The sequence below is a fragment of the Ranitomeya variabilis genome, chromosome 1 (genome assembly GCF_051348905.1).
Source record: "Ranitomeya variabilis isolate aRanVar5 chromosome 1, aRanVar5.hap1, whole genome shotgun sequence".
NCBI lineage: Eukaryota > Metazoa > Chordata > Amphibia > Anura > Dendrobatidae > Ranitomeya > Ranitomeya variabilis.
In genome coordinates this window covers 419,194,395-419,221,411 of record NC_135232.1, presented here as the reverse complement: position 1 = coordinate 419,221,411, position 27,017 = coordinate 419,194,395, and the positions used below count along the sequence as shown (strand labels likewise).

At 44.3% G+C, this 27,017-nt stretch overlaps 1 protein-coding gene across 5 annotated transcripts in view; it reads right to left on the bottom strand.

Annotated features, from left to right (window-relative positions):
• Positions 1-27,017, bottom strand: part of SNAPC3 (small nuclear RNA activating complex polypeptide 3) — a 132,678-nt gene that overhangs the window by 12,869 nt on the left and 92,792 nt on the right. For all 5 annotated transcript variants that reach the window (XM_077249245.1, XM_077249246.1, XM_077249244.1 and 2 more), the window contains 3 exons: positions 24,950-25,054; positions 14,955-15,104; positions 3,495-3,577 (listed from right to left, as the gene is read on the bottom strand). In XM_077249245.1, the coding sequence (XP_077105360.1) occupies positions 3,495-3,577; positions 14,955-15,104; positions 24,950-25,054 (338 nt within the window). The remainder of the gene's footprint in view (positions 1-3,494; positions 3,578-14,954; positions 15,105-24,949; positions 25,055-27,017) is intronic.

The window sequence follows — 27,017 nt, the reverse complement described above, 5'->3', positions numbered from 1 at the left end:
AAACGTAATTCTGGAGTTTCGATTTTTTTTCCCGCTACGCCGTTTAGCGATTAGGTTAATGCTTTTTTTTTATTGATAGATCGGGCGATTCTGAACACGGCGATGCCAAATATGTGTAGGTTTGATTTTTTTTTTGTATTGATTTATTTTGATTTTTTATTTTTTCACATTTGTTTTTACTTTTGCCATGCTTCAATAGCCTCCATGGGAGGCTAGAAGCAGGCACAGCACGATTGGCTCTGCTACATAGCAGCGATCTGATGTTCGCTGCTATGTAGCAGACTTGCAGGTGTGCTGTGAGCGCCGACCACAGGGTGGCGCTCACATATGCCGGGGATCAGTAACCATAGAGGTCTCAAGGACCTCTATGGTTACCATTCTGAAGCATCGCCGACCTCCGATCATGCGACGGGGTCGGCGATGCGATCATTTCCGGCCGCCTGGAGGAGGAAAATGTGGAGGAAAATGGGGGGGGGGGGGGGTGTCTTAGGCTGTATGCACACATTGCAGATTTGGGTGCAGAATTTTCTGCACTAAATCTGCATCTCCTGGCAGAAAACGCAGGTGCAGATTTGATGCATTTTTTATGCGGATTTTATGAGTTTTTGTTGCGGATTTTTTTACTCCTGCGGATTTCTATAATGGAAGAGTTCAGAAACGCTGCAGATCCGCACAAAAGAAGTAACATGCTCCTTCTTTCAATCCGCTGCGTTTTCCATGTGGAATTTTCCGCACCATTAGCACAGCATTTTTTTTCCCTATTGATTTACATTGTACTGTAAATCACTTTGCTGATCTGCAGCGATTCTGCGCGGAAAGAAACACTGTGGATCCGCAGTAAATCCGCATCGTGTGCACATAACCTTATAGTCCAGATGTATGGGCTCTGGCTGTGTAGGGGAGGTGGGGGAACAGTTTCAGGGTCACAGCAGGAGCTGGCAAACTTCTGCGCCTGCTGCTAAAGAGAAATGAATATGCACTGCATTCCACGTCCATGGGCGTGGAGGGCAATGAATATGCATTTATTTCTGGCATCCTGGTATGACTGTTCCCATCCTGTTGCTGGTATGATTGGTCCCATCAGAAAAGATTAAGAAAAAAATTACACTTACCTTCCTCCGCTCCCTAGCAGTGTCCTGCTCCGGTGCCAGCAGCTGCCGGAATACTCACTGGGACCGTTTATCGCAGAGAGTGGCGAGTATCGATTCCTCTTCAGTAGGCGCAGTGTCAGCAGTCTACTTCCTGTTGCTGCCGTGGTCACGTGTGAATATTCATTTCTCTTAAATATCAGCACACGTGACCGCCACAGCAGCAAGAATCCGCTGGCTGACAGTGCGCGCTACTGAAGAGGAATGGATACTCACCGCTCTCTGCGATGAACGGTCCCCGTGAGTATTCTGGCAGCTGTGCTCTGCTTGTGAGCAGCGCATGATATCCCTGCCATGCGCTGCTTACAAGCATTAAGCAGCTGCTGGCACCGGAGAAGGACGCTGCGACTGAGAGGGAGTGGAGGAAGGTAAGTAATTTTTTGTTTTGTTTTTAAATCTTTCCTGATGGGACCATGAATACCAGGAAAGGGATGGGGCCAATTATAAAATAAAAAGGATGGGACCAATCATACCAGGACCTTGATGGGGACAATCATACCAGAAACGGGATGGGGCCAATTATACCAGAATAAGGATGGGACCAATCATACCAGGAACGGGATGGGGCCAATTATACCAGAATAAGGATGGGACCAATCATACCAGGAACGGGATGGGGCCAATTATACCAGAATAAGGATGGGACCAATCAAACCAGGACCGGGATGGGGCCAATTATACAAGGATAAGGATGGGGCCATGCATTCCAGGATAGGGATGAGGGAGCCATGCATACCAGGATAGGGATGAGGGGCCATGTGTATCAGAATGTGGATGAGGGGACCATATATACCAGGATAGGGGATATTACAGTACAGAATTCACTTTTTTTTTTCCTAATTTCCTCCTCTAAACCTAGGTGGTCTTATGGTCTGAAAAATATTGTACTAATGTAAGAGTGGACTGAGATTATGTCCATCATTTAGTCCCTAAGAACCTACAGCCTTTATTTTTGGGGATAAAATAGATCTCTTTTCTCAACAAAAAATTACTAGTTCAGAATGCAAACCGGCAAATCGTATACATTTAGGGTTACTATTATGTGCCTATCTCATATGATTAATTAAAGTTGGTGAACCTTTACCAGACAAAAGTGAATATAAAAACAAACCGACAGCACTCCACAATAATTACCAAAATATATAAAGGACTTTAATCAGCCCATGTGGCGTGGCGACGTGGTGACATTTTGTTAATGGCAATATTCATTAAGAGTGGATCACTTTCTATCATACGCCAGCAATTATGAATGATAGATTTAATCATTTTGCTCATCAGACTATATTGGAATGATAGCACAAATCTTTTTTATTTTTGTTACAATTTTGGAATCATTTATTACGATTTTGTTTAAATGCTTTTTGAAAACTATTATGAATGATCTCATCAGGACAATCCCGCTGCATTAAACTAGGTTTTAAACCTTTAGATTGTTGTTAAATGTTGCAAATTTGAGTTTGGAAACAGTACCCAGTACGGGCCGATTGATATAATTTCTTGCTATAAAAAAAAAAAAAAAAAAAAAAAATTACCCCCCCCAAAAAAGGGAAGCTTTAGGCTCTTTGGTACAAAATGATCGTTCTTACATTAGTATATGAATTAGTGCTTTGTACCTTTTAGATAGAAATTATTTTTGTAAATATTGTTTTACTAATTTGTGTTGTTGCCTGGAGGTATGATAAACAGGAGGTGTGTTTCCTTGTGACACATGAGCCTGAAGAAGCGTTTCATGCGAAACAGCCGTCACTCGTCTCTCTTCCTCCAGGTCTACGCTTCCCATGTGTTACCCTAATAAAGTTGCTGTTTTAGGGTATGTGCACACGTATTTTTGAGCTCTACAGATTTTTCCACTGCAGATTTCATAAATCCGCAGGTAAAAGGCACTGCGTTTTACCTGCGGATTTACCGTGGTTTTTATGCGGATTTTGTGTGGATTCCACCTGCGGTTTTACACCTGCGGATTCCTATTGTGGAGCAGGTGTAAACCGCTGCGGAATCCGCACAAAGAATTGACATGCTGAGGAATGTGAACCGCAGTGTTTCCGAGCGTTTTTTTCCGTAGCATGGGCACTGCGGATTGCGTTTTCCATAGGTTTACTTTATACTGTAAACGCATGGAAAGCTGCTGCGGATCTGCAGCAAAATCCGCAACATGTGCACATAGTCTTAGAGTACAAGTGGCGAGTGCCGCTATCTACAATCTTTTACAGCCAAACACTTTCGCATATGATCATACCATGCACAAATATTACACATTTGAATGAAAACTGCCCTATCAGCACAGCCTAAAGATCAGATAGGGCAAAAACACAAACAGACAAATGTAACATCTGCTTATGGATTTACCTGCTTATATCTCTACATTCGGGATATCTCATGTCATTGTAAAATATGCCTTCAAAAAAAAAGAAAGCAGATTTGAAGAGATCCTGAAATAAACATGAAAGTGGTTAGAAAAAAGGAGAAAAAAAACAAGTGAAATTCAATTCAGAATTGTTAATTATGAAGCTTAAAAGGAATCTCATATTTTCACAGCCTGATCTTTACCTCTAGACCCCTTCCGGATTGACCAATTTTGGGCTTTCGGGACAAATCTTTTTAATAATCACATTCAACGATCCATAACATTTTTATTTCTCCTTCTATGTTACTGTTTGGCGTTTTTTTTTGTTTTTTTTTTGTGGGATAAGTCGTATTTATGAGTGACAGAATTTTTGGTACATATAATTTGTTTACCAACTTTCATTAATAGGGGTTGTCACGTGACAGCAATTATAACTTTGTATACTTACAGCCACACTCAGACTAGACGTGTCCGGCCTCGTTCCATTCACTTGTATGGGACAAGGCCACACACATCTAACCAGCACGTCACCGCTTGTATGCAAATCACAAGCCCGTCCACTCCCGAGGCCAGCGAATCCCGGCAGAGCGCACTGTGAGGATTCACAAATCTGCAGTCACACAGGGCGATTGCACACTTGAGCCCCGAGCCCTTTACTTATTGTGGGATGGCATAGAAAAAAAAAAAAACAGTAATTCTACGGTGCTTTATTTTTTTGGTCACAAATTAAACTTTTTGATCATTTTTTAATTTATTTTTTCAAGGCGGAAAAATCTAAAAACCTTTTTTTTTTAAATTCCTTTGAGGCATTCACCATCTGAGATATGTAACAAAACAGATTAAAGGGAACCTGTCACCCCCCTCAGGCGTTTGTAACTAAAAGACCCACCTTGTGCAGAAGTAATACTGCATTCTGGCTCTTTTAGTTCGGGTCCCTGGCACTGCTGAAATAATCGCATTTGAAATTTGTCCCTCATACCGTGAAATCGCCATGGGGCAGGTGTTTCCCCCCGAATCCAGGCCGTCACTGAGGACCTCTGCATGGCGGGTGCCACCTCCTCTTCCTTCATAAGCATCCCCGATGCCTGCGCTGTTATTTTTTTTCGTCCATGCGCAGTTGCGCTGCCCTTCGAACTTACAGCGCAGGCGCCGGGGACGCTAATGAAGGAAGAGGAGGCGGCACCCGGCGCGCACAGGCCATGATTGACGGCTGTGAGGCGTTTGGATAAGGGGGGAAAGACCTGACCCCCTGGCGATTTCACGGTATGAGGAACAAATTTCAAAAACGATTATTTCAGCAGTGGCAGGAACAGGAACTAAAAGAGCCACCTTGTCAGAATGCAGCATTACTGCTGCACAAGGTGGCTCTTTTAGTTACAAACGCCTGGGGGGTGTGACAGGTTCCCTTTAAGTAAGGGAGTGACTGGCTGCCACCAGGATCTGGTAAGCTGAGGTGTAAGACAGATCACTCTCCAGGAATGCCTGCGGGATGATAGAGGGGAGCACTTTCCCTCTGCCAAACTCCTTAGTTGCCCGATCTCCAAGCCTTACTGTTATGGTGGCAGCCCACCTGCTGATGGCCGATGCCCACTCCTTCCTTATGTTATATATGTACGACATGGAATGGTAAAGAACACTTTCACCGCGACGTAAAAGGTACGGCAGGATACGCGAAGGGTAAGAAATTAGTATAATATATTGTTCTGAAGGAAAAGATTCAGTGTAACTTGCAACCTGAGTCCAGACAACAGCTTCCCTCACCAACTTACAGTCTTCGCTGTATGAATGTGCAAACAGGATAGTTGTCAGTTCTATACTATGCCACCCACTGGACTCCCTCCTGCTCTATACTATGCCACCCACTGGATCCCTCCTGCTCTATACTATTCCACCCCCTGGCCTCCCTCCTGCTCTATACCATTCCACCCCCTGGACTCCCTCCTGCTCTATACTATGCCACCCCCTGGACTCCCTCCTGCTCTACACTATGCCACCCACTGGAGTCTTCCTGCTCTACACTATGCCACCCACTGGACTCCTCCTGCTCTACACTAAGCCACCCCCTGGACTCCCTCCTGCTCTATACTATGCCACCCACTGGACTCTATCCTGCTCTATACTATGCCACCCTCTGGACTCCCTCCTGCTCTACACTATGCCACCCACTGGAGTCTTCCTGCTCTACACTATGCCACCCACTGGACTCCTCCTGCTCTACACTATGCCACCCCCTGGACTCCCTCCTGCTCTATACTATGCCACCCACTGGACTCTCTCCTGCTCTATACCATTCCACCCCCTGGACTCCCTCCTGCTCTATACCATTCCACCCCCTGGACTACCTCCTGCTCTATACTATGCCACCCACTGGACCCCTCCTGCTCTATATTATGCCACCCACTGGACTCCCTCCTGCTCTATACTATACCACCCCCTGGACTCCTCCTGCTCTACACTATGACACCTCCTGGCCTCCCTCCTGATCTATACTATGCCACCCACTGCACTCCTCCTGCTCTATACTATCTATGCCACCCCCTGGACTCCCTCCTGGTCTAAACTATGCCACCCACTGGAGTCTTCCTGCTCTATACTATGCCATCCACTGGACTCCTCCTGCTCTACGCTATGCCACTCCCTGGACTCCCTCCTGCTCTATACCATTTCACCCCCTGGCCTCCCTCCTGCTCTACACTATGCCACCCCCTGGACTCCCTCCTGCTCTATACCATTCCACCCCCTGGACTCCCTCCTGCTCTATACTATGCCACCCACTGGATCCCTCCTGCTCTATACTAATCCACCCCCTGGCCTCCCTCCTGCTCTATACCATTCCACCCCCTGGCCTCCCTCCTGCTCTATACTATGCCACCCACTGGACTCCTCCTGCTCTACACTATGCCACCCCCTGGACTCTCTCCTGCTCTATACTATTCCACCCCCTGGCCTCCCTCCTGCTCTATACCATTCCACCCCCTGGCCTCCCTCCTGCTCTATACCATTCCACCCCCTGACCTCCCTCCTGCTCTATACCATTCCACCCCCTGGCCTCCCTCCTGCTCTATACCATTCCACCCCCTGGACTCCCTCCTGCTCTATACTATGCCACCCACTGGACTCCTCCTGCTCTACACTATGCCACCCCCTGGACTCTCTCCTGCTCTATACTATTCCACCCCCTGGCCTCCCTCCTGCTCTATACCATTCCACCCCCTGGCCTCCCTCCTGCTCTATACCATTCCACCCCCTGGCCTCCCTCCTGCTCTATACCATTCCACCCCCTGGCCTCCCTCCTGCTCTATACTATGCCACCCACTGGACTCCCTCCTGCTCTATACTATGCCACCCCCTGGACTCCCTCCTGCTCTATACTATGCCACCCCCTGGCCTCCCTCCTGCTCTATACCATTCCACCCCCTGGCCTCCCTCCTGCTCTATACCATGCCACCCACTGGACTCCTCCTGCTCTATACTATGCCACCCACTAGACTCCCTCCTGCTCTATACTATGCCACCCACTGGACCCCTCCTGCTCTATATTATGCCACCCACTGGACTCCCTCCTGCTCTATATTATACCACCCCCTGGACTCCTCCTGCTCTACACTATGACACCTCCTGGCCTCCCTTCTGATCTATACTATGCCACCCACTGCACTCCTCCTGCTCTATACTATCTATGCCACCCCCTGGACTCCCTCCTGGTCTAAACTATGCCACCCACTGGAGTCTTCCTGCTCTATACTATGCCACCCACTGGACTCCTCCTGCTCTATACTATGCCACCCCCTGGACTCCCTCCTGATCTATACTAAGCCACCACAGGATACAAAGTCCAAATTTACAGATCAACTTTACATATCTGCCATAACAATAATAGTTATCATACTAAGAACAGAACAGTTACGGTATATATTAAGTTATAACTTTTAGAAGGGGACACGTGGCTGGGACCTCCACCAATCTATACAATGGGGCACCTTAATCCCCATCTAAATGGAGTGGCAGTACACAGGCTCAACAGAGACTCCATTCGTTCTCTTTTGAACTGACAGAGAGCTGTATTCAGATTTCCAAGGCTGCCTCACAGAGAAGGAATGGAGCCACTCTTGTGTGCCATCTACTTTTTCTTTTTACTTTGCCCACTAATCACCGCAAAAAATATCATACACTTAAGAGCTGTTACAGTTATGGAGATAAAAAAATAAATAAAAATTGTATTTTTTTACATCACAACCCCGCTTCCCCACAGGTGACTAAACTTACCACAATAGACAAATTATTTTATTAAACAGGATATATCACTAGGTATTTGCTATCACATCTGAGAGCCACATGATGTTGGGACCAGGTCCCTGATTCCAGGGATGTATCACTTACTGTTTGCTGCAGTTTTGATAAAATCACCATTTTATCTGCTGCAGATCCGCCATTTCTCTGAATGCTGAGCTCTGTATAACCCCTCCCACACCACTAATTGACAGCTTTCTTTCTATGCAGAGTGCACACAGAAAACTGTCAAATCAGTGGTGAGGCTATGCAGAGCTCATGAATAGGAAGGACTCGGTTGCAGGTTTAACAGTGCTCTAATGAGAAAATTACAGTTTTATCAGCAGATAATCAAAACTACAACAAGCAGCCCGATAAGTAACACACAGCTGAAAACAGGGTCAGGTTTGATACATTATGCTCCACTCAAATTAGGAAGGCAAAGACCCGGTGACAGATTATCCTTAAGATCTTAAGGAAGGAAATGGATATGGATCAGAGGAAAGGAAAAAATAATAATAAAAAAAAAATATATATATATATATATATACACACACATATATACATGTATATACACATACACACACATACAGTACAGACCAAAAGTTTGGACACACCTTCTCATTTAAAGATTTTTCTGTATTTTCATGACTATGAAAATTGTACACTCACACTGAAGGCATCAAAACTATGAATTAACACATGTGGAATTATATACTTAACACAAAAAAGTGTGAAACAACTGAAATATATGTCTTATATTCTAGGTTCTTCAAAGTAGCCACCTTTTGCTTTGATGACTGCTTTGCACACTCTTGGCATTCTCTTGATGAGCTTCAAGAGGTAGTCACCAGAAATCGTCTTCCAACAATCTTGAAGGAGTTCCCAGAGATGCTTAGCACTTATTGGCCATTTTGCCTTCACTCTGCGGTCCAGCTCACCCCAAACCATCTCGATTGGGTTCAGGTCTGGTGACTGTGGAGGCCAGGTCATCTGGCTTAGCACCCCATCACTCTCCTTCTTGGTCAAATAGCCCTTATACAGCCTGGAGGTGTGTTTGGGGGTCATTGTCCTGTTGAAAAATAAATGATGGTCCAACTAAATGCAAACCGCATGGAATAGCATGCCGCTGCAAGATGCTGTGGTAGCCATGTTGGTTCAGTATGCCTTCAATTTTGAATAAATCCATAAAACAGTGTCACCAGCAAAGCAGACCCACACCATCACATCTCCTCCTCCATGCTTCACGGTGGGAACCAGGCATGTAGAGTCCATCCGTTCACCTTTTCTGCATCGCACAAAGACACGGTCGTTGGAACCAAAGGGTTCCCTGAAAAATGCCCACAGGAAAATTGCACACAGGAAAATTGCCCACATGAAAAATGCACACAGGAAAATTCCCCACACGGAAAATTCTCCACACGGAAAATTCCCCACACGGAAAATTCCCCACATGGAAAATTGTCAATTACAGCATCACAAAAGTTTCAGATCTATGATATTTCAGGTGCAAGGTGAGGATGTTCACATAATATGTGATCAACTTGTGATTTACAGTTGACCTAGTGCAAAACTGCAAAAATGATGATCTGTGATTTGCAGCAGTCTGTCATTCTCAGCACTAGATAGATCTAGTCTGCTCTCTTCTCTCACTGATTCTGCCTTACTCCTCCCACCAGCCCAGAGCAGCAGCACATGCAGAACCAGCAGCAGTGTGATCCAGAGGAGCCATCACTGCTATCAGTGCTCACAAAAGAATCACTGCTGCTGGCAGAGATATTTGGTCCTGGAAGCCCAGAAGGCACAGCAGAAAGGTGAGATTCTGTCACTTGTACCACTTTGTGTTCTTTCTGAGAATGTATGATGTGCTTTTGCAGTGGAGTCCGATGGGCCCCAGTGCGAAATTTGGCCCTTCCCCCCCCCACACACACGTTGGTCAGATGTATGGGCCCCTGTAGTGTTCTAAATTCTATAAAGACTTATGAATTGCCCCCCCCTTCATTATGTAGTAATGACCCCCATACTGGTTTATATGCCCATCATCCTGGTGAATATGTCTGCATCCTGGTATATATGTCCTAATGCTGGTGATTTACAGTACAATGTAAATCAATGTGAAAAAAAAAAAGCTGTGCACATGGTGCAGAAAAATCTGCGCAGAAATGCTGCAGATTTCAAAGAAGTGCATGTCACTTCTTTTGTGCGTTTCTGCACCCCTCCATTAATAGAAATCTGCAGTGGTAAAAACTGCACAAAAACTGCACAAAAAACGCACTAAAAACGCATAAAAAACGCATAAAAACGCACCTGTGGATTCTGCCAGGAGATGCAGATTTAGTGCAGAAAATTCTGCACCACATTTCCTACGTGTGCACATAGCCTAGGATTGGGGACCATGTAAACCAGGATAGGGACATATATACCAGAAAGGGGGCATAAATACCAGGATGGAGATCATGTGGACCATACATTCTAGGATGGGGACCATATATACCAGCATTAGGACATATATACCAGGATGCAGACATATTCACCAGGATGATGGGCATATAAACCAGTATGGGGGACATTACTACATAATGAAGGGGGGGGCAATTCATAAGTCTTTATAGAATTTAGAACACTACAGGGGCCCATACATCTGACCAACATGTGTGTGGGGGGGGAAGGGCCAAATTTCGCACTGGGGCCCATCGGACTCCACTGCAAAAGCACATCATACATTCTCAGCAAGAACACAAAGTGGTACAAGTGACAGAATCTCACCTTTCTGCTGTGCCTTCTGGGCTTCCAGGACCAAATATCTCTGCCAGCAGCAGTGATTCTTTTGTGAGCACTGATAGCAGTGATGGCTCCTCTGGATCACACTGCTGCTGGTTCTGCATGTGCTGCTGTTCTTGGCTGGTGGGAGGAGTAAGGCAGAATCAGTGAGAGAAGAGAGCAGACGATCTATCTATTGCTGAGAATGACAGACTGCTGCAAACCACAGATCATCATTTTTGCAGTTTTGCACTAGGTCAACTGTAAATCACAAGTTGATCACATATTATGTGAACATCCTCACCTTGCACCTGAAATATCATAGATCTGAAACTTTTGTGATGCAGTAATTGCCAATTTTCCATGTGGGGAATTTTCCGTGTGGGGAATTTTCCGTGTGGGGAATTTTCCTGTGTGCATTTTTCATGTGGGCAATTTTCCTGTGTGCAATTTTCCTGTGTGCATTTTTCTGGTCACCGAACCAAAGATCTCAAATTTGGACTCATCAGACCAAAGCACAGATTTCCACTGGTCTAATGTCCATTCCTTGTGTTCTTTAGCCCAAACAAGTCTTTTCTGCTTGCTGCCTGTCCTTAGCAGTGGTTTCCTAGCAGCTATTTTACCATGAAGGCCTGCTGCACAAAGTCTCCTCTTAACAGTTGTTGTAGAGATGTGTCTGCTGCTAGAACTCTGTGTGGCATTGACCTAGTCTCTAATCTGAGCTGCTGTTAACCTGCGATTTCTGAGGCTGGTGACTCGGATAAACTTATCCTCAGAAGCAGAGGTGACTCTTGGTCTTCCTTTCCTGGGGTGGTCCTCATGTGAGCCAGTTTCTTTGTAGCGCTTGATGGTTTTTGCCACTGCACTTGGGGACACTTTCAAGTTTTCCCAATTTTTCGGACTGACTGACCTTCATTTCTTAAAGTAATGATGGCCACTCGTTTTTCTTTACTTAGAATTTGTATTATGGCAAGAAAAAAACAGCTAACAGTCTATTCAGTAGGACTATCAACTGTGTATCCACCAGACTTCTGCACAACACAAATGATGGTCCCAACCCCATTTATAAGGCAAGAAGTCCCACTTATTAAACCTGACAGGGCACACCTGTGAAGTGAAATCCATTTCGGTGACTACCTCTTGAAGCTCATCAAGAGAATGCCAAGAGTGTGCAAAGCAGTCATCAAAGCAAAAGGTGGCTACTTTGAAGAACCTACAATATAAGACATAATTTCAGTTGTTTCACACTTTTTTGTTAAGCATATAATTCCACATGTGTTAATTCATAGTTTTGATGCCTTCAGTGTGAATGTACAATTTTCATAGATAGACAATTATATAGTAGATATTATATATATATATATGGGTCACTTCTGTCTTTCCGTCTGTCCTTCTGTCTGTCACGGATATTCATTGGTCGCGGCCTCTGTCTGTCATGGAATCCAAGTCGCTGATTGGTCGTGGCAAAACGCCCACGACCATTGCCACGACCAATCAGCGATGCGCAGTCTGGAAGAAAATGGCCGCTCCTTACTCCCCGCACTCAGTGCCCGGCGCCCGCATACACTCCTCCGGTCACCGCTCACACAGGGTTAATGCCGGCGGTAATGGACTGAAATATGCCGCAGGTAACGCACTCCGTTACCGCCGCTATTAACCCTGTGTGACCAAGTTTTTACTATTGACGCAACCTATGCAGCGTCAATAATAAAAACATCTAATATTAAAAATAATGATAAAAAAAAAAGCATCATATACTCACCTTCCGCCGGGGCTCCGGCCGGTCCATGCAAGCGGCACATTCCGGTGGCAAGGATGGTCTGGGAGAAGGACCTGCCATGACCTCACGGTCATGTGACCGTGACACGGTCATGTGACCGTGACACGGTCATGTGACCGTGACACGGTCATGTGACCGTGACACGGTCATGTGACCGTGACACGGTCATGTGACCGTGACACGGTCATGTGACCGCGACGTCATCACAGGTCCTGGACGAGAAGGACCTGCCATGACGTCGCGGTCACGTGACCGCGACGTCATCACACCCTGGGACCGGAAGCCAGGAGCAGGTGAGTATTTCATATTCACCTGCCAACGTTCCATCCGCCGGGCGCCGCTCTGTCAGAGGGCAGGTCAGAGGGCGCAATGACGTATTAGTGTGCGCACCGCCCTCTGCCTGAACAGTCAGTGCGGAGACACGGGACGCTGAGGAGCAGCGACGAGAGGTGAGTATGTCTTTTTTTTTTTATTGCAGCAGCAGCATTACATGTGGCACAGTGCTGTATGGAGCGTCTATGGGGCCATAAAGAACTGCATGGAGCATTATATGGGGCATCTATGGGGCCATAACTTAATGGAGCATTATACTAAGAGGCTGGGCAATATACTACGTGGCTGGGCAATATACTACGTGGCTGGGCAATATACTACGTGACTGGGCAATATACTACGTCACTGGGCAATATACTACGTCACTGGGCAATATACTACGTGGCTGGGCAATATACTACGTGGCTGGGCAATATACTACGTGACTGGGCAATATACTACGTCACTGGGCAATATACTACGTCACTGGGCAATATACTACGTCACTGGGCAATATACTACGTGGCTGGGCAATATACACTGTATTCCAAATTATTATGCAAATTGGATTTAAGTATCATAAAGATTTAATTGTGTTGTTTTTCAAATAAACTCATGGATGGTATTGTGTCTCAGGACTCAATGGATCACTGAAATCAATCTTAAACACATGTGATAATTAGTTTTCCAGTTGATTCTAATTAAAGGAAAACTACTCAAAAATGATGTTCCACATTATTATGCAGGCCACAGTTTTCAAGTAACATGGTAAAGAAAAAGGATCACTCTGCTGCTGAAAAGCATCAAATAGTGCAATGCCTTGGTGAAGGGATGAAAACATTAGAAATTTCCCAAAAACTTAAGTGTGATCATCGTACTGTTAAGAGATTTGTGGCTGTATCTGAGCACAGATGTGTTTATGCTGATAAAGGCATAATGAGGAAGATTTCTGCCAGGCAAGTTCATCGGATTAAGAGAGCAGCTGCTAAAAAGCCATTACAAAGCAGCAAAACCGATATTTGAAGCTGCGGGTGCCTCTGGAGTCCCTCGAACCTCAGAGTGTAGGCTCCTTCAAAGGCATGCTGTGGTGCATAAACCTACTATTCGGCCACCCCTAAACAGTGTTCACAAGCAGAAATGGTTGCATTGGGCCCACACATATATGAAGACTAATTTCCAAACAGTCTTGTTTACTGATAAGTGTTGAGCAACCCTGGATGGTCCAAATGGATGGAGTAGTGGATGGTTGGTGGATGGCCACCATGTCCCAACAAGGCTGCAACAGCAAGGAGGCGGAGGAGTCATGTTTTGGGCCAGAATCATGGGGAAACAGCTGGTAGGGCCCTTTAAGGTTCCTGAAGGTGTGAAAATTACCTCTGCAAAGTATATAGAGTGTCTGACTGACAACTTTCTTCCATGGTGTAAAAAGCAGAAATGTGCCTTCTGGAGCAAAATCATCTTCATGCATGACAATGCACCATGTCATGCTGCAAAGAATACCTCCGAGTCATTGGCTGTTATGGGCATTAAAAGAGATAAACTCATGGTGTGGCCACCATCTTCCCATGACCTCAACCCTATAGAGAACCTTTGGAGTATCATCAAGCAAAAGATCTATGAGGGTGGGAGGCAGTTCACATCAAAACAGCAGCTCTGGGAGGCTGTTTTGACTTCATGCAAAGTAATACAAGCTGAAATTCGCCAAAAACTTACAAGTTCAATGGTTGCAAGAATTGTTAAGGTGACATCAAAGAAGGGTTCCTATGTTAACATGTAACTTGGCCTGTTAGGATGTTTTGGAGTTAAATAGCTTTTTTGTTCAGTGAATGTGACCTCCTAATGCTGCAAATTCCACAAATGAGCATCTTCAGTTCTTTAAAACATATCAAATGTTTAGAAATTCTACTGTGCCTAATAATTTGGAACAGTGCATTTTGAGTTTTTATTCATTTTGGAGATTATACTGTTATCATTGGGAGGTTTATTCAATAAAATTCGATGTATACTCTAACGGGTGATTACTTTTATTAGACTGACTGTCATTTGCACCAACCATTTAGGAAAATCAGAGAAAAATATCATTTGCATAATAATTTGGAACATAGTGTACTACGTGGCTGGCCAATATACTACGTGGCTGGCCAATATACTACGTGGACATGCATATACTAGAATACCCGATGCGTTAGAATCGGGCCACCATCTAGTGTATCTATCTATCTATCTATCTATCTATATATATATATATATCATAATAGTGGATATTTTGAAGGGGGAAATCATTTTTTTACACATGTAATCACATTGAAAGATATTATAGCAATTATATGAGACTCTTTACCTTGCAAATATTTTCAGGTGCCAGGTCTGGATTGTTGCTAAATTCTCCTCCAATCTGTAAGTCACTGACACAATTAATGGCATCTCGAAGTTCTGTCAGCCTTTGGCTACCTAGTACCATAAATGTTTCATAGGGCTTGTATATCTTGTGCTGGGGAAAAAGAGGAAATACATTCACAGTTTATGATATCAGGCATGCAGCACATGTCATTAAACTATAAAGTCTTTGCGATACATTTCTAAAATGTAGTTATCAAGGTTACAATGTGACAACTGTACCACACTATGTACTTACTGGGCAACTATGAAATATGTATTTACCAATACCTATCATTGTAGTTCTCCAGTAAAAGTCTACTAGCACCTTAACCCATTCACGACCTTGCCCTTTTCAGTTTTTGCGTTCTCGTTTTTCACTCCCCTCCTTCCCAGAGCCATAACTTTTTTATTTTTCCGTAAATATGGCCATGTGAGGGCTTGTTTATTGTGGGACAAGTTGCACTTTTCAACGACATCATTGGTTTTAGCATGTCGTGTACTAGAAAACGGGAAAAAAATTCCATGTGCGGTGAAATTGCAAGAAAAAGTGCAATCCCACACTTGTTTTTTTGTTTGGCTTTTTTGCTAAATTCACTAAATGCTAAAACTGACCGGCCATTATGATTCTCCAGGTCATTAAGAGCTCATAGACACCAAACATGTCTAGGTTACATTTTATCTAAGTGGTAAAAAAAATTCCAAACTTTGCTTAAAAAAAAAAAATGCGCAACATTCCATTACCCGTAGCGCCTCCATTTTTCATGATCTGGGGTCAAGTGAGGGCTTATTTTTTGCGTGCCAAGCAGGCGTTTTTAATGATACCATTTTGGAGCACATACGGTCTTTTGATCGCCCGTTATTACATTTTAAGGCAATGTCGCGGCGACCAAAAAATGTAATTCTGGTGTTTCGAATTTTTTTCTCTATACACCGTTTAGTGATCAGGTTAATCCTTTTTTTTATTGATAGATCAGGGGATTGTGAACGCGGCGATACCAAATATGTGTAGGTTTGATTTTTTTTTTTTTTATTGTTTTATTTTGAATGGGGCGAAAGGGAGATGATTTCAACTTTTATTTATTTTTACATTTTTTTCATATTTTTTTAAACTTTTTTTTACTTTTGCCATGCTTCAATAGCCTCCATGGGAGGCTAGAAGCTGGCACAACTGGATCAGCTCTGCTACATAGCAGCGATCATCAGATCGCTGCTATGTAGCTGAAATGCAGGCTTGCTATGAACGCCGACCACAGGGTGGCGCTCACAGCAGGCCAGCATCAGTAACCATAGAGGTTTCAAGGACCTCTATGGTTACCATCCTGACGCATTGCCGACCCTCGATCAAGTGACATGTCAGCGTTTGACAGCGGCATTTAACTGGTTAATAGTGGCGGGTGAATTGCGATTTCACCCACCGCCGCTAATGCGGGCACATGTCAGCTGTTCAAAACAGCTGACATGTCCCGGCTTTGAGGTGGGCTCAGCGCCGGAGTCCACATCAAAGCAGGGGTCCCGACCTCCGCTGTAATAGTACGGCGGAGGTCGGGAAGGGGTTAAAGGGAATCTACCAGCAGTTTTTTTTTACATTTAATATGAGAGCTGCATAATAAAGGGCAGAATAATCTGATTCCAAAGATGTGTCACTTATCAGGCTGTGTGCTGTTTCTGTGACTACAGCTCATGTGCAGCCCAGTCGTCCAGCTAATCTGTGTAAGCCCACCCCCACCACTGATTGGCAGTTTGCTCACAATGCACAGTGTATGGAAGCTGATGGCAGTCCAGGGTTTGGCCGGGTTATACAAAGAGCAGAAGATGCAGCTCTGCTACAGATCCAGCAGACAAAACAGGTATTCTATGAAAACTACAACAAGCAGCCCAGTAAGTGATACATCCCTGGAATCAGGCTTTCTTGCTCTATGGTATGTTGTCATCAGATCATATAGCAAAACCTGATGGCAGATACCCTTTAATATAGGGGAGCACAGATAGCAATTTAAGATTTTCAACCAGTTAGACCGATCATGTCCAGATAACGAAACTGGTCTGAGTTGGCCATTCTCCCAAACAGATTATCCACTTCTTCATCTGTTATAATCATTCTAAATCACAATGACTGCAGAGAGTAGGCTAAATGTAGAATTCAGCTTAAAGATATCTGAAAGACTGCTCTACTATAAGGAGCAGAAGAGTTATGATTTGTAGACATTTTAGATCAGCTTTCTGGCAGATGAAACAGATTTCAAACAGATCAACTGAAATGGTTACAAAACAGAACGGTAAGTAATGCTAACCATTTTCTAATTTTGTGCATTTGGAGGCTGTGACTAGATCTTTTATCTGCTCATCTTTCAAGACTGCGTTTAATCATAACAAATTGTACCTAGATCCTATTCTTCCCCAGTTCATTCAGGCCTAGCTGCTCTCCTCTAAAAGAGGTCTTTTGTTGGGGACAGATGGGCTTACATACTTTGATCAAAAACGTGTGCCAAGAACCCCAGGTTTCTACATGTTTACATAAAGTTGAATTTACAAATTCAATACTTATTGTTTCATGTGGTTTGTATATGTATACATATAAGTATTACTGTAAAGCCATAATGGTGGTACAGTGGTCAGCACTGTTGCTTTGATCAGGGGTTCCTCCAAATTACTTCAACATTGCAAAGACAAACATGTTGATAAGGAACTAAGTTTAGGAGCGCCAATGAGGACAGTGAGGATAATTTTTAGAAAGCGCTGTGGAAATTAATGGCATTATATAAGTAAGTAAAATAAACAACATACTTTTGGTCGTGCTGGCCAATTTTTAGGCACCATAGTTATAGAAAAGGCCATGGAAAGCACATCCAAAACTTTGATCTATTGGAGCTAAGCAAAATGTACAAATCTGAACAAGAGGTTCTTCGTTTAACATTCTGATCAGACTGTATGAAGCCCACTGCCACGTCACGGTGAATTTCTTAGGCTAGGTTCACATTTGTGGTTGTGTCCGCAGATTCTTGTCCGCAACCGCATTGCAAAACGCATGCAAACGCTGCGTTTTTTTATCCGCATCAACCTACGCATGACGGATAAAAATGCAACGTTTGCATGCGTTTTTGCATGCGTTCGTGTTTTTGATGCGCATGCGTTTGATAGGAAAAAATTTTAAAGAACAATTTCCTTGAAACAAGCCACGCCAAATGGGTGGATTTCTCTATATAAACCCTTGTACAGATGAAATCCTCACATTTTGCTCCTGTATCCTGTGTCAAGATGACTCTTCGCATGGAGAGTTTCTATCAGAATCTGGATTTGGATGTCAACTTGTTTCTTTCCTTTGCATTTGCTTGTGAGCAAGAATGGAAAAAAGAAAAGCAGAGAAGACGGTGTCGGCGCTTTTGGCAGCACCCGATTCTTGAACTCCAACAGAGCCGTGGAGCCTACCACTCCTTATTCAGTGAGCTCCGTGAAAACAAAGAAATATTTTAAGTACTCAAGGATGTGTAAAGACAGCTTTATGGAATTGCTGGACCGTGTACAAGGAGCCATCAGGAGGCAGGACACCCAGCTCCGTAGAGCAATTCCTGCTGAGGAACATCTGCTGGTGACACTAAGGTACGTAATATTTAAACATTAACGCCTGTCATAATTCTTATTGTTCAGCAGTGTACTTAATATTTTTCCCTTTTTTTTGTTTTGCTTAAAATACTGTCCTAAATATTATTGTTATAAAAGCCATGTTCTCTCTCTCTTTTTTTTTTTTCTCTGTTTTGCAAAACCCCAAGTTATAAAGATAATTTTTCTGATATATTTTTTTCTCTCTCTTTTCGGCAGATTCCTGGCTACTGGAGAGAGCCTATCATCGCTCCATTTCCAGTTCCGGATAGGAATTTCCACACTCTGGGATTATCACAGACACCTGCTGGGCTTTGTGGGATGTTCTCCGTGCAGAATTTATCCCCCTACCCACCACGGAAATCTGGCAGCAAACTGCAGACCAATTTTTTGAAGTTTGTAATTTCCCCAACTGTTTGGGAGCAGTGGATGGAAAACATATCAGGATTACCAAACTGGCTGGAACTGGATCTGAGTACTTTAATTATAAAAAATAATTTTCCATAGTGCTCATGGCGATTGCAGCTGCGTACTGTAGGTTTGTCGCCGTGGACATTGGATCTTTTGGCCGTGGTAATGACTCTCAGACATTTAAAAACTCAAACATGGGCCAACGGTTGTATGGGAATCATTTTAATTTCCCCCTACCACAACCTCTTCCCAACACTCAAGGCCCGCCATTGCCATTGTGGTTATGTTATGGTTGGGGATGAGGCCTTTCAGATGTGTGGAAACCTCCTGAAACCATACTCCAGTCGGGACTTAACACACACAAAAAGGATTTTTAATTACAGACTGACCAGTGCACGAAGAACTGTTGAGTGTGCCTTTGGTAACCTTGTCTCAAAATGGCGCATTTTAGGGACATCCATTAATTTGAAAATTTAGACAGTCGATGAGGTGGTCAAGGCATGTGTGGTTCTGCACAACTATATAATGGCTAAAGAGCGACCCAACATTAAACTTGATGAACCAGTTTGTAATCCATTGCCATATTACTCATCATCACCCTCTCAGGACAACAGTTGAAGTTGCCCAAATGAGGAATACATTTGTGTCCTACTTTGTTTCTGAGAGTGGACGTCTGTCCTGGCAAGATGACATGGTATAGTGTTCTTGTAATGTTATATACCTGTAATTATTAAAGGTGTATTTTGATGTTTGCTGACAATAAAACACCTCTAGTTAAACACTTGTTCCAAGTGCCCTCTATATTGGAATATTTTTTTTTTTTTAAAGTTTAATAAGGTGATCACCGGTTGGTTCACAACAACAGTTTTTATAAAATCTACTCGCTATATCATGCAGATTGCGACAGGGATTGGATTATAACCAAATTGGGTTATGTAACCTATGCTTTACACCAGGGGTGTCAAACTGCATTCCTCAAGGGCTGCAAACAGGTCATGTTTTCAGGATTTCCTTGTATTGCACAGGTGATCATTTAATCACCTGCACACAATGATTCCAGCACCTTGTGCAATGAGAAGGAAATCTTGAAAACACGCATGGTTTGAGACCCTCAAGGAATGCAGTTTGACACCCCTGCTTTACACGACACCTCTTCTCTCTGAGGTCAGTGCTATGGTAGGTGACATTAGATTAGCTCCATTGTCTCTTCAGTCTGCATTTCTATATATTACTGCAGACTGAAGATATGATGGAGCTAATCCACCTCATATCTTTACTCACCTGCCCATGTGTCAGAACTAGTGCACTCAGGATACAGAAAACAATGCATTCTGAGTGAACTAGTGCTGACACCTGGGCAGGTGAGCATTGTTGACCCCTGACCTTTTTTTAGCTGTAATAATATATATTTTTGGAGCATTTTCAGTCCTCTTTGTGTTTTTGCCACCTCATAGCTCCATTACACACACAAGAAGCAAAGCTGCTGTGTAAAGCAAATAAAAAAGAGGAGCGGTAGATTGTGTGTCATGGAGCTATGAGGTGGCAAAAACACAGTGTGTGTACACGGCGACATGTGTTGACGGCGCACGGTGTGTGTTGCCGGCGACGAAAGAGACAAAGATCAAGCAGTGATTGGGGAAAAACAACAGAAATTTATTTAAAAAAATAAAAATAACTTTTACGAACCGAACTACTATACATGGCTCGGAAGGTCATAGCAAGAAATTGGATTAAAGAGGAGCCTCCCTCGAGCGGAGAATATATTAAATATGTGGGGCAGGTCAAGGCCCTGGAAAAGGGAGTGTATCAGAAAAGAGGGAAAATGGTCTTGTATGATAAATTGTGGACGCCTTGGCTGGAATTGGGTTAGCAGGAGGTGAAGGAAAGATAGGCCTGAGGTGGTTTCGTCTATACAATAATGGTCTATATGTTCATAATAAAAGACATTACATATTGATAATGTATATACTGTTACAAGACATGTTAAGAGAAGAGCGTGAGCTGTCTAAATTGAAAGGAGGCTGGAGGGCGGGTTAAATTTGGGGAAAATTGGAAAATGTATTAATGTCAAATGTTTTATGGAAATTTTATACTTAATAAAAAACTATTTGAGTTAAAAAAAAAAAAAAATTATGAACAGTTGAGGGGGAAATGTCATGATCCTGGGGGGTGTGGAGCTGGGAGGATTAGCTACGGGTGGACGATGAAGGGGTTCCATGGGAAGAGGTAACTAAGCTTGTGGGGTCTGGGAGGTCAAGGATGGAACACGTTAGGAGTGGAAGCATGGGACGAGAGACACATTGGGAGAAAAAAACTGGACAACACAGACACATTTGAAGGTGAGGGTGGAGGTAGTACAACACTTCTGCTGCCTTTAGTCCTGTTTGCTTTATGTCCAGTTTTTTGCGACATCCTCTTTTTTTTGTGTCTCCTTGGGAGGGTGGGAGTGGTGGGGTCAGCAGGGCGTGCATGAACTGAACCCGGCCTGGTGGTGGCAGTGGACAGCCGTGCAGGTTCTTCTGGCGGCCTAGTGGTGGTGGCGGTGGACAGCCGTGCAGGTTCTTCAGGCGGCCTACTGGTGGAGGTGGTGGGCAGCCGTGCAGGATCTTCTGGTGGCCTACTGAGGGTGGCGGTGGTCAGCTGTGCAGGAGCAGGACTCGGAATGGTGGTGGAGTGGATTGCAGCAGCACCCGACATGGTGGTGGTGGTGTGCGGCAAGACTGGGCATGGTGGTGGCCATACAGTGGTATGCAGTGTGTAATTGGTGGCACAGGTTTAAATACCACCTGTGCCTGGTGGAAGTACAGAGTCTGCTGCATAGCCTGAACGTAAGCAGAGTTGCCGGCCTGCATCACATTGAGCTGGCGTTCAGGCGTAAGGTGTTCCGACATGCCCTGCTCTATCTTGTTAAAAAAAATGGTGTGCTGGTCTCTGGAGGTCGGCTTTCAGACGCTTAAGTCGTTGGTTGACATCCTGGAAAAGTGTTTTAATATGGGTCAGACCACTTTCCAGTCTCTCTCCCAGCACCTTTAAGGCATTCTGGAAGACCGACCTCAAGTGACCTGTCCGAGGCCTTCTGCCGCTGGCGGGAAGAGCCCCCCCAAAAAGTGGCAGAGGACTGGGACAGGGGAACATCTAAAGGACCAGTTCTCCAGACTGTGACACGGGACCACTTGCTGCTTCACTGGTGGATGGCTGAAACTGGTCCGTGGCAGTTCGCTGAGGGACTACTCCAGAGGACGATCCAGGTTCGAGGGTGCTGCTACAGGTTCTGTGAAAAGAAAAAAAAAAAGTAAAACATTACTACCAAAAAATATCAATTGTAAAAGCGCCAACTCTTGTGGAATGGAAAAATTAAGATTAGTGAATATGACACAATGGAATACAACACAAAAATACTTAATGTTCTCTGAGCAAGGACAGGCCTCAGGAAAGACAGCACCTGGTGGTACTTGTATTTCCCTATCCTTGCTGCAGCACCACTGTGAACTTGGATCTCCTGTCTCAGGTCCTTGCTGAAGCGATCATTCATCGAATGCCAACGGGTTTTGACTTTGATCACTATGAATAGGGAAAAAAAAATTGTTAAACAATGCACTTTAGGCTGGGATCACACAACCGTGTGTGATGCGAGAAACTCGCAGGAGTTTATTGCATCACACATGGTTGTGTGATCCCGGCCTTCAGGTTCACTGCTGCATCAGACCACACTGCAATACTAACGAAAAGCCTTTCTGACACATGACGTGGCATTGTCCCAGTCATCCTTCAGCGATTGGGCCACCGAATCACCACAGCGTCCGAGTGCTGCTGCTCCCGGGTGTCCCACAACGGAACTCCTGCACCAGGGGGATGAGGAGGTCGTTGTCAATTAATTCCTCCTCCCGTTGTGGAACCTAGAAATGAAAAAAAACATTAATGTTGGAAAGATAAAACCCTTAAAACAAAAACAGTAAAAACAGTAAAAAAAAAATCAGTCAAGAGTACCAACAACAATCAAGAATAAATAAAAACAGTCAAGAATACTAGCCACCGGAGGTTGGGCCTGAGTCTGCTGCTCCTGCTCATCTGCACTGGAAGGGTTCATGAAAAAGAAAAAGAAATATTTTGCCACATGTGTAATTAGTGACAGTGAATACTTACCAATCAGCAGCAAATGTACTCACGTCAGTCTCCGGTCCACTGTGTGAGCTCTGATCTTCAGTGGAGGACATGATGAGGAATGCTGCAAGAGAGACAGAAATGATTACAGACCGCAGGGAGAAAAACAGACAGGCAAACATATAGCTTGTATACTTACATTTTGATGGAGTCTTCCAAACTTGATGCTGCAATGCTTGTATCGCTTCCAGAGTCTTGAGAGTAATGGACTTCCACTGCCCACACCTACTTTTATAACCTTTGTTTGGGGGGTGGCTTAAAACAAGTTCCTAGACATGTTTAATCATAGGAACGCATGCGTACGCGAATGCAAGTCCTTGTGTACGACTGCGTTCCCATAGACTGTAATGCGTATATTTGATGCACTCCTTCCGCATGCGTCCGGCGGCGGAAAATTGCCGCCACAAAAATTCTAACATGGTGCGTCAGCCGCAGACCGCGAAAATACGCATGCGTAAGCAAACTCGGGCTAACGCATGCAAACGCATGCACCTGCGTCTACAATGTAAAAGATAGGAAATCAAGATGCATGCGGATGTATGCGTCAGGAATGCTGCGGACACAACCGGAAATGTGAAACCAGACATAGTGGGCCCCTTACTTTTGGTGGCCATTGTTTCTGTGATGCTGTGCCTTGGAGGAGATAGGGGGCAGGGGCAACCCTTGCAGCATGGGTACTGTTGACCATCTTGTCGCTCCACCTACTGGTGCAGTATTGCTATGGTGTTGGTTGGCATCATACCTTTAATCCCTTCATGACATGTGCCATACTAGTACTGCGCATGTCACGTCTGGCACATCTTTCCCGGCACATGGCAGCTTTTTTGAACAGCTGACATGAGCCTCTAACAGCCGCAGGTAGAATCGCGATCCACCTGCGGCTGTTAACCCGTTAAATGCCGCTGTCAAACTGACAGTGGCATTTAACTCGCGCTTCCTGCAGGCGCGTCGCAATTTCCGCCCATCAGTAACCCCATCACGTATTCGCAGGTTACTGATGGGTTGGCATGACAACCAGAGGTTTCCAGCAGACCTCTATGCTTGTCATAGCAAGTGAGCATTTCTGCTACATACAGGCCATCTGATCATCACCTGTATGTAGCAGAGCCGGTCAGACAACGGCAGCTTCTAGTCTCCCATGGAGGCTATTGAAGCATGCAAAAAGTAAAAAAAAAAAAAAGTTTTAAAAAAATATAATAAAAATATAAAAGTTCAAATCGCCTTGCCATTCGCCCCATTCAAAATAAAACAAAAACAAAAAAATCAAAAATACACATATTTGGTATTGCTGCGTTCACAATCGCCCGATCTATCAAGCTATAAAAAGAATTAATTCGATCGGTAAACGGCGAAGCGGAAAAAAAAAATCAAACCCCCAGAATTACCTTTTTTTTTTGGTTGCCGCAACATTGCACTAAAATAGTATCATTTAAGGGGTTAAGGTCAAGGACCCACAAAGGTTTGCTCCGTAATGTGGCAGTGGACATCATAAGTCTGATCAGAATGTTAAACTTAAAATCGTCATATTCAAATTTGTAACGGCTTACTTATAATAATAGATAAATATAAAAGTTTGGCCTATGTGGGCCTTGTCTTTCTCTACAGCTATGGACAATTCCTAGACATCTTTTATTGTCCATCCCACAGGCTATCCATCCATTTTAAAGTCAAGAAACCCATTAACGGAGACTTCAGGGGTTTTTCTGCATAACTTAATGTGAAAAAGGAGTTTCTCTAGCTTTGACTACATGCATCACATATAAAGTATTCTAGTTTAAAGAGTAAAACCTTGTGAAATACAACAGGATAAACAAGATTCAGAGTGATCAACAATTCTCCCTCATCAACCAAATGTGAAGGATCTTCCGGTCTTGCTCCTAAACCACGAGACTCCTAGAAATAAAGAAAAACGAAAGTTATTTTTCTGCCATTATTCAATTTGTTATATATTATTTTCAACTGTGATTTTTTTTTTCATTTTCAGCAGGCTACATTGCTCATGATGTATGGATACTCAGTCACAGGCAATTTATAGATTTGAGCAGATACCGTATTTTTCGGACCATAAGATGCACTTTCCCCCAAAAAAATTGGGGAGGTAAATGGGGGATGCGTCTTATAGTCCGAACGCAGGCTTACTGGGGAGTTGCGGCAAAGGTGTGGCGATGCTGCAGTGGGGCGGAGTGCACCTGAGCAGGGTCCCTTCTTCAGGATACCAGCGGCAGAAATGTGGTGGTGCCGCGGCCTGGTGTCCGCGGTGAGCAGAGTGCATCACCGGTTTCCCTGTGGCCATCTTCCTGAAGTCGTGGGCCGCCGAAGGCTACGCGTGCACAGATTGAAATCTCGGCGGCACTCGGCTTCAAGAAAATGACCGCCAAGATCCCAATCTGCGCACGAACGGCCTTCCGCGGCCATTTTCCTGGAGCCTCCGGCGTTCCACAGCTTCAGGAAGATGGCCGCAGGGAAACAGACGATGCACTCGGCTCTGCTCACCGTGGACACCGGGCCACGGCGTCGCCATATTGGATCCTGAAGAAGGGACCCTGCTCCATGATCTGCAGCATCACACCCCAAGACTGCAGCACTTCTGCCGCCGCCAGCTTCCTGAGGAAGGGTTCCTGCCTTCTGTTACCCTGATGTATCACTGCCGGCTTTCAGGTAAGATACCTTAAATTTGGACAATAAGATGGACCCCGATCTTATAAAAATCTTTTTTCTGCTATTTTCCACCCCAAAATTTGGGGTGCATCTTATGGTCTGGTGCGTCTTATAGTCCAAAAAATACGGTAATTTTAAACTGTGGCCTGCAAGCCACATCCAGCCTTCTGACTGGTCTTGTCTGGCCCGCAACAGCCAAAGGCTATGTTCACACGATCCTTTTTTTTATCCTTTTTTTTTTCAGGTCCTGATTTGGAAAATCCGCAGTGCAAAACAGCACTGCTGATTTTCCGACTGTTTCTTCTGTGGATTCCTCTGCGGGTTTACAACAGCACTTTCCTATTGGTGCATGTTGAAAGCAGGAGCGGAATCCGCAGAAAGAATAGACATGGTACTTCTTTTTTTCTGCAGGCAAATCCGCGCGGATTTGCCTGGGGAAAAAAAGGATAGTGGGCACAGCGGATTTTGTTTTCCATAGGGTAACATTGTACTGTACCCTGCATGGAAAACGTCTGCGGATCCGCAGCTGAAAATCTGCTGCGGATCCGCAGCAAAAAAAGGATCGTGTGAACAAGCCCAAAGGAGTAGAAACAGTGGTGTAATGCAACATGCAGCCACTCCAGAGTGTCATCTTGATTTCAATGGTATCTGAATCCTCACAATGCAGAAACACTTGAATACAGTAGTGGAAAAGTGAGCCATCAGCCAACTCTCACCATTAATCCGGTGCAAAAGATTCTCTGCACAGCAGGAGTGATGAGGTCACCAGAATGTGCCTGTTGCTTGGAACCTCACTTTACATGCATCATACTGTGTGTGTTGGGAGATGTGGGGGCTATTATACTGTGTTTGGATATGCTGTGGTTGTATCATACTTGATGATCAAGGTACAAATTATATTTATTACATTATAGTCAAGGCTGTAGAACAGGAACAGTATGACCTGGCTCAGCAAGTGGTCCATCTTCAAAAGCTCCAAAAGGAAAAACTCACAGTCCTAGCAGCCTAGCTGTATACCGGTTATATTTCTAAAATCGTGGAAACGGGACGAAAGCCTGCCTGGGTATTGACTCATTCTAGCACCCCGGGATGGGGAGTAACATAGAATGGCTAGTATAAGCCAGGTACAGTGCTGTGCAAATTTTAAGTAAAATCGTAAGCTGGTTACCAGTCAGTGATTCAAATCAGTTTTAATATA